We start from the raw sequence: 8,488 nt of genomic DNA, 5'->3' as shown, positions 1-8,488 counted from the left end.
TGACAGATATTTCGTTGTTGTATCACCAATTGTCTATGATTAAAAAAAAAACTAAAAGTCAGTTGTCAATTTATGTCATTCATTCAAATTGTTTTCGGTTTAAAAGGGATATATTTTAAATAATATTAATAATATCTATACTGAGTGAGGTTCGCAAACTATTATTTAAGCTCGTAAATAATTACGACAATGTGCGAAGTCGACGTGTAGCGTTATATAATGAAAAACTGCAATGTTTACAATCCCTAAACAAATGTAAACATATTAGGAGGTTGGTGCTCTATAAATATTTTGATACTTAGCATTTAGCATATTTGGCATAGTACTTATGTAGTTTTTTTTGTGATTGATTTATATTACGGTGTTATCGAAATAGGTCTTATTTACACTACATTTACTTTTTCGCCTTGTTACAATGGTATATGGTGAGAAAATGTTAATATATGTGTTTATCGTTGACTGTACATACATAGTGGTAGAAATTATGTGAGCTGACTTTGAGTGCACGTCAACGTATATTTAACTTATATCCTTAGGTACCTTGCGTGTGCATAGAAAATCAATAATATTTTCTAGTATCAAAACTATAATTCCTACTACACAAAGTGTGACCAGCCCAAGATTTTTTGAATTTCCCGCCAAACATTTGTGTAATATTTCAGTAGCCAGACTCTACAATACAATACAATACCCACCATCCGTGGATACTAAAGTACGCTGGTTGACTGTGACAACGACAAACAATAACAACGCGTTCTTTACTACTACTGAAAGATACAAAAGTTCGGTAATTTCCCCACAACCCCCCATGACAGTACCAGTATCCAGTTATACTTGATCCATGGGGTTTGCGAGACTTTGCGCCAAAGTCAAATTTGGCAAACATGATCAAGAAGCTTAAAAACTATAGAAGGTGGGATCCTATAGAAGTGCTATACGCGTGCCTCCGTGAGGAACAAAACATACGCAATGCGACGCTATGATTGGTCGAATTTTATTTGTTGCCCACCATAATCCATACTAAATTTAAAAACTTATAAAAACAATGTGAGACTCTGACAAGGACAAACAATAATATCTTTCGCTACTACTCATACTGAAAGATACATAAGACTTATCCTGTTCGGTCATTTCTTCCCACCCCTCATGCCTGATCCAGTTATATACTAGATTCATGTTAAAAACTAAACGCAGATGACGTTATGACGTTGTTACTGACATTGACAGTTGACATTTGGCACAACTTCGCGAGTGCGCGGTGCGCGTTGCGCGCCGAGAGCAAAACATAAACAAACTGCTCAATCGATCAATAGCCTGAAAAGAAAGGAAAATCTAGATTCAGGTCTTATCTCTTTCGCCCAGCCCAGAGTCCTGGAAACTGCACCTGTAGTAGTGTTATCTGTGTTATTGATTCTGCGTTCCAAACTCATGATAACTGAGCACGTCAGGCATTTCAATGCAGGGCAGTTTCAAGATACAACTTATAAATATGGGGACGCGGGCTGCGGCTTGTGAGTATTACAACAGACGAGCCGTTTAAAAAGTTTTCATTCTAATAAAGCTTGCATGCATTGTCGCGTTTATTTTTCAGAGATTTGAGGAGGTAGAAAGCTTTTTGTGTATAATGCAGACGGTGGGTGAAGTGTGGCCGGAGCCGACGGGGACGAAAGGTGAGCTGGGGCTTTCGTTGGATTAGCACGACCCCGGCACGATCCGTTAGTAGCAGGGTGTCCACCCCAGCTTAGTGTTTAGGCTGTAAGGTTTACTTTTTAATTGGTTATTTTTACATTACTTTTTATCTGTGGCTAAAGAAGTTAATAAAATTTAGAATTTTAGTTCTTGATACTTGTTAACCACATCCCAAGCTACTGTTATCAAAATATGATGGATATCTAAACAGCTGTTTCAGACACACCTGGTTACATAATTTAAGAAGTACCTATTTATCCACTAAGTTTTTGTGTTAGTATATTTTAATGTAAAATTATTTTATATTAGTTTCCTTTTTCACCCAGTGCATAATTTTGTTGTTAAGTTGGTCATGTAATTTTTTTGAGTTTTAATGAAATTTCAAACCTATCGGCAAGTTATGTAATAGTAGAAAAAATATTGTGGACACCCTTAGGTTTTGTGATCTGTTGCAACTAGGTGTATCCGACAATATGTCATCCTCAACTACTTCAAATGTCTGTTGTCCTACTGTCTCTGTTTTACCTTTACCAACAAATCGGTTGATGTGTCCATACAGGCAATTCATAATGTGATGTAGTGAAGTGTTGTCAGTTAACTTTGACTGTTTGATGTCAATTTTAGATACTTGAGTGTTCAATTACCTGACGGTCCTATGATCATTGATTAAATCATTACTTGATATCAACTGAGTTACAATATTTATGTCTAATATTTATTTGAATTGTATTGTAGCATGGGCAGGTTTCCGCAACTCAGCGGCTACGGCTTATTTTGCATGAAGCATAATAATAATTGGAGTGTGTTATATAATTAGGTAATATTTATATTTCCTTGATATTTAATATGTCTGTGTCTCACGGAAGTTTTGTTATTAAAATATGTAACATTATTATTAATTTTTTTGCTAAATTGTGATTTCAGTCTTAATTTTTTAGGGTTTCGTACCCAAAGGGTAAAAACGGGACCTTATTACTAAGACTCCGCTGTCCGTCCGTCCGTCCGTCTGTCTGTCATCAGGCTGTATCTCATGAACCGTGATAGCTAGGCAGTTGAAATTTTCACAGATGATGTATTTCTATTACCGCTATAACAACAAATACTAAAAAGTACAGAACCCTCGGTGGGCGAGTCCGACTCGCACTTGTCCGGTTTTTTCATTTTAGCTAAACTGAAGAATTTTCTTTAAAAAAATCTCAACTTTATTATGTTTTGATTAGTGTTTCCTACATTAATTCTTCATTTGTTAGCGGGAGCCATCTACTTCTAGATATGGACCTCCCACAAGTATCTTGAATTTCAAGGATCCATCTTTTCCCTGTGATTTTTACCAATGTCAATCACACTAATTGGTATCAATGAATGATTTAATCAATGTCTAGCCATTATCTTATATTTCTGTGCGTCTAAACCATTATCCCTGTGTTTTGTGTGGCTCACCTTTCTTCCACGTAGGTCTAGCTCTAGTAGCTCTCAAGCCTTCCTTTACTGATTCAACTAGATATGATCCCTTAGTTTATGCCTAAATAGAACTGTGGTGCTGACTGTGAAAAGTCAGTTTGCACAGAACCTATAGTGCAATAGCGTTTAAATAAGCTTATTTCTGTAGGTTTAAGACAAATTGGCTTTATTCTCAATGTATGTATGTATTTATATGTTAATGTATGTATTTCGGATAGGACTTGTTGTCTCATTAATGGAATGCTCACTGTTTACTGCAGCTTTCGTCCTCTAGAATCTGTTGTAAATTTACTTTCTGTAGATTGAGAGTGGAAATTTCCAATTATAAATTTTCACTGTTAGTATATATCCGTTAGATGTTCTTCAAATATATATGTCTTGGATGATTGTATAGGTAGGCACTGTTATAAAAATATTATAATGTACTTTGTGTGATGAAAATAAAATTAAAGTTTACCTTGATGTAATGTTTTGTATTTTGTTAGGTGTCTTAAAAAAAGTAAAGTAAGTGAACATTTAGGTACCAGTAAAGTTTCATATAATGCCTTTATAAGATTTTTGAATTATGAAATATCACCCCTTTGCTCAATTATGTTCTAAGCAATTATTTGTTGCTAGTTTCTCTTACTTACAGATGAATGCCACTCCACCGTGGTGCTGTTTGTGTAATACATACCTTAAAAACATACTCTGGCGAGTTTTGGTCTCCCATACAAATTTTGATTTTTGGGCCTTTTTCTACTTGCTTTGACTAAGCTTGACTTCACTTGCTAAGGTTGACTTGCTAGAGTATATTTGATGTACCTATATTGAGCTGTGGAATTGAGATTCAAGTTACCTTACTTGTAAAAAAAATTGCAATGGTAATTTTAGTTTAGTATATTCAAACTACCTGTTGTGCTAAAATGGTTCCAAATATTCCCACGCGACGGTAACATCATTCACTGTTTTCGGTTCTTGAAATGTCAATCGTTGGCACTTGTAATAAGGGCGATTGTGCAATGGCAGTTACAGCGAAGATCCGCAGCCTGTACGACTGCCAGCTGCGGCTGATGCACAACATACAACCGCTGCCATCAGGAACGGACATCGCTAACACCGTCAAGTACTTCTCACAGACGCTTCTTAGTAAGTTACCTAACAAAATGAAACACGTTTCTGTAGTAGTAAAATTAAGCGCCGATCATCGGGCGCTCAGCACTAGAGATGCAACGGATAGTTGTTTGGCCGGATACCGGATACCGGATATTCGGCCTGACCGTCGGCCGAATATTCGGCCGGCAGAACTATACCTACCTTCATTTCGGTTTTTCAGGTGCGCATTGTGCAGGTTTGACCTGTTTCCTAGTGAACGTTCGCGCGGACTCATTTCTAGGTTCGAAATGAGTGCTCGTGCAAGTCCGTTGAATGTTTAAATTGTTTTCAAATAATAAACGAGTATGATTATGACCGTGACTGTTTCTTAATTCCAAATTGTTTACTCCAAAATCAAGCCATGTTACTATCCGGTATCCGGCCGGATAGTAGGTCACTATCCTGTATCCGGCCGGATATTAAAATAATGGCCTGATAGGCCGGATACCGGATAGTAACCGAATATCCGGTGCATCTCTACTCAGCACCCTCGTTGCTCGTTGATGTTGCTGTAGAGTGTGTAGGTCCTCATTGTCAGAGCCGAAACGAAAATACCTTGAAATGTGTACGTGGACATTTGCTCGAATGAAGCTCCGATGACAGTGATGACGTGCTGTCTTGCTGAAGAGACCTTGCGCTTGCGTTAAAATACGAATAAACCCATAGTATTTTTTCCACATAGTATATTCTGAGCACTCAACCTGTATGAAATAGCCTTTCAACTTTAAAGTTATATTTTTGTGACGTGCTGCTATAAACCTGAGCACTATTTTCAATAATTATTATACCTCTAGGTGTGCTAAAAGATGTGCCCCGGTCCCCCCTGGAGATGATCCGAGATGCGGACAACGACGCCGACCGTATGTTCCTGTACCCCAACCTGGATTACAAGGGATTGTTCAACGCCATCTCGCAGTTGGTGGACTCTGCCCCTCATCTACAGTACGGGATGCAAGGTACCGGCACATAATACACAAAATTACTACGTAGAGGTACAGAATTCTCGCTGCCTAACAATATTGATTTTTGACAGTGAATCACGTTGTTCCTTTCTAAAGCATGAGTCACATAATGATACGTTCTTTTTCTTGCTTATTAAATTGCGCTTTAAAGACTACTCGAAGTATTCGTAAGCCGAGCGCGCCCGAACAATCAAGTCAAATAGGTACTAATACATGGGATACTTGTCGTTTATACCTAATATCATCGGTCTCCCAGCACAAATGGGCCCATATAAACATGTAATCTCGTGATAGGTTGATTATTTATGATTTCTGTTTCAGCATTCGGTCAAGCAGTCCTCCAATGCCTGGGCTGCCTGCTGCCCTTCCTAGAATACGACATGATCGACAATCTCCCCTACCTGGTGGCGTACTGCGTTGCTGTCCTCCCAGTGTCGCTGCATCAGGAGATCCTGCATTTGCTCTGCTATTACATACTGCCGTTTACTATCAGTGAGTAAAATAAATATAATATGGAAGATGTAATAGGTTATTTGACTACTAGTCAAATCAGTTTCTTTTGTCGTACTGTCAAAACGATTTTGCTACTATGGAATTTATATGAAACACAACATGTGACGTCACAATCAAATTACCTATACCTATTTATAGTTTTATACGGGTTTTAAAATAGAAATTGTGTCTAAAAATAACTGCTGTCTACGTTGCTCTATTAATCTTCTGGTGATTTATTGCATGCATGGTGTAAAATAATTTATTTTAAATACAGTCAAATACCCTATTAAGTTCTTATGCAGCCTTTGATAACTAGGTACTAGATTATTGACGAACAGCTGTGCTTGATATTCAAATACATATGTAATAAATGTATTCCACAGCACGCAAGTACTCAGGACAAGAGGAGGAAAGTCAGGCATCACAATCTGTTGCAGCCATCATCATGATGGTGTTCCAACATTCTAACAATCCAGGTACCTACCTATTTAGATAATGAAATAATATTGACTGTGTATCTGCAAACAAGTTATTGCCACACACTTAATTTTCGATATAGACTCACCTCACGTCAACTTACTTTTCATTAAGATTATAAAAATGTTACGAGAAGAAGCAACGTTTAGATAGAATGAATGAATGAAATTAATTTATTCCAGAAATATTCCATAAAATAAAATCAAATTATTTTTATTTGCATAAAATATGGTACAACAAGGTGATATTGGAAAGATTTTCCTGTTCAGTGACATATTTTGCTGGTTAAGCATGCAAATTTTAACTTAAAGCTATACGTGGTCTTAATCTATTACATTGTTTAGATACTTAAAACTATAATTTCTACTTAATATTACTAGATTTGGAGGAACATATGTGATTAAAACATTTAAAACGAATTGCATAATAAAATATACGTATAGATAGAGCTTTAGGTTAGTAAAACAAGACTTTGATTCCATTATTTTCAGCACATCACTGCCAGCTCCTAGAATGCCTGATGTCGCGAAAGAGCACCGTGGTAAAGGATGTGCTCTGCGTGATAGCGTACGGTACATGGGGCGCTCGCGTCTCGGCCGCCAAGCTTCTGTTCTACTACTGGCCGCCATTCGACGCCAAGCTCTTCGACAGGAAGGGTCTGCTTTGCAAGTTCTCTAGTAAGTTTCATCCTTGATGCTTTTTCACTAACGAGGAGATGCAAACAGGCTTTTCATTGAATTGTCCATATAGTAACTTTACCGCCAATTTTATCACATGACTGAAGTTAGACGTTTTTCTTTTCCTATACACAGATGATCTGGTCCCATTCGCATGTCAGCGCGACATGTGTCCAAGCAATGGCACCGCGGAGGCGGCTAAAGTTTGCCTGGACCATTGCATCAGCGTCACCTTTGCCAGCGACAGTCCCCCGCCACTGTATCTCTGCATCGAGTGCGCCAATGAGATACACAGGTTTGTTGAATGTACAAAGATAACTTAGTGCTGTACCAGTTTGATATATGCCCGAAGCAACAATGCCGCTGATACAGCTAAGGTTTGCCTAGCTCATTGCACTACACATCACATTCACGACATTCCGTCGCCGCTCCATCTATGCTGGTTATGAGATACAAGAGTTCGGTAATTTAAAGTTATCGCAAATGTCATGATCTCAGCTTACTAGTACGCTAGTACTAATTATTGTATTACTTTACAGGGAGCATCCCAATCAAAACTTCTTGGATATTTTACATCCTCAGCAACAAGTCTCCATGGTTTGTGAAAATAAGGCAAGTAATATTCATGGCGATTTATTAAGAGGTATCTTAAAACTTACATGTCTTTTGCAAATTTTTCGTTGAAGTATTTATAAATTATATTGAATGATTTTCAGAACTGCCGCTCTACCGATAAATCGGCCTACTCCATCTGTTTTTCTAACGAATGTGCCAATTACAATGGAATGCACCCAATAAGGTAATGTTACTCATTTTAAAGCCAAGTCACCTAAGTTAACTATCTCTATTGTTTGAAGACATGTTTAAGGCTGGTATTCTACCTATCCAATTTCTTTGTCCAATGTGTATTGCGTCTCACATTTTGCTTTAATGAGAGAGCGAGACGCATTGACATTGGACAAAGAAATTGGACAGGTGGAATACCACCCTAACTTAAACTGCATTTCCATTTATTCTACAGGTACTGCCAGCAATGCCACGGCAACCGCCACAACAGTCGTCGCGGAGGAGACCATGTAGTTCACACACGCCTTCCACCCGCTTGGCACATGGACTCTGACATGCAAACCAACCTTGTGGAGGCCATCATAAGGTACTCTTTTATTAATGGCAGCCTTTACAGGTTGACTCATAACTATGTGCTAGTAAGTACCTACGCTTGGGCCTTACTCACACGGGAAAACTCAAAAATTGCAAGTTGTGAACTGGAACGTTGTTGTCTGTCCTAGGGCACCACGGAGGTGCATAGGGCCTCCACAAGATCCTTCCACGCCTTCCTGTCTTGAGCAACCGTCTTGGCCTCGTTCCAGCTCAGTCCTACGGCTGTCAGCTCGTTCTCTACGCTGCGCCTCCAGGTGTGCACAGGGCGTTTGCGGGCTCGCTTCCCGCCCTGAGGCCGCCACTCGAACGCGATACTGGCGTTGTTCGTATCTCCTCTTCGCAGGGTATGACCGATCCATCTCCACTTCCGCAGCGCTACTTCATGGGCGATCGGAGGTTGTCGGCACATACTCCACAAATCCTCATTTCTTA

The 8,488-nt window shown here is 38.8% G+C and overlaps 1 protein-coding gene across 1 annotated transcript in view; it reads left to right on the top strand.

The window, feature by feature from the left end:
- The first annotated feature begins 1,266 nt into the window (after positions 1-1,266).
- LOC134796387 (protein unc-79 homolog) overlaps positions 1,267-8,488 on the top strand; it is a 42,167-nt gene continuing 34,945 nt past the window's right edge. The window contains exons 1-10 of the mRNA XM_063768584.1: positions 1,267-1,511; positions 4,159-4,278; positions 5,079-5,240; positions 5,568-5,738; positions 6,125-6,217; positions 6,710-6,895; positions 7,031-7,190; positions 7,435-7,507; positions 7,612-7,694; positions 7,917-8,048. Of these exons, the coding sequence (XP_063624654.1) occupies positions 1,457-1,511; positions 4,159-4,278; positions 5,079-5,240; positions 5,568-5,738; positions 6,125-6,217; positions 6,710-6,895; positions 7,031-7,190; positions 7,435-7,507; positions 7,612-7,694; positions 7,917-8,048 (1,235 nt within the window). The 5' untranslated portion in view covers positions 1,267-1,456. The remainder of the gene's footprint in view (positions 1,512-4,158; positions 4,279-5,078; positions 5,241-5,567; positions 5,739-6,124; positions 6,218-6,709; positions 6,896-7,030; positions 7,191-7,434; positions 7,508-7,611; positions 7,695-7,916; positions 8,049-8,488) is intronic.

This window comes from Cydia splendana, chromosome 1 (genome assembly GCF_910591565.1).
Source record: "Cydia splendana chromosome 1, ilCydSple1.2, whole genome shotgun sequence".
Lineage (NCBI taxonomy): Eukaryota > Metazoa > Arthropoda > Insecta > Lepidoptera > Tortricidae > Cydia > Cydia splendana.
This window is presented reverse-complemented; position numbering and strand designations above follow the sequence as displayed.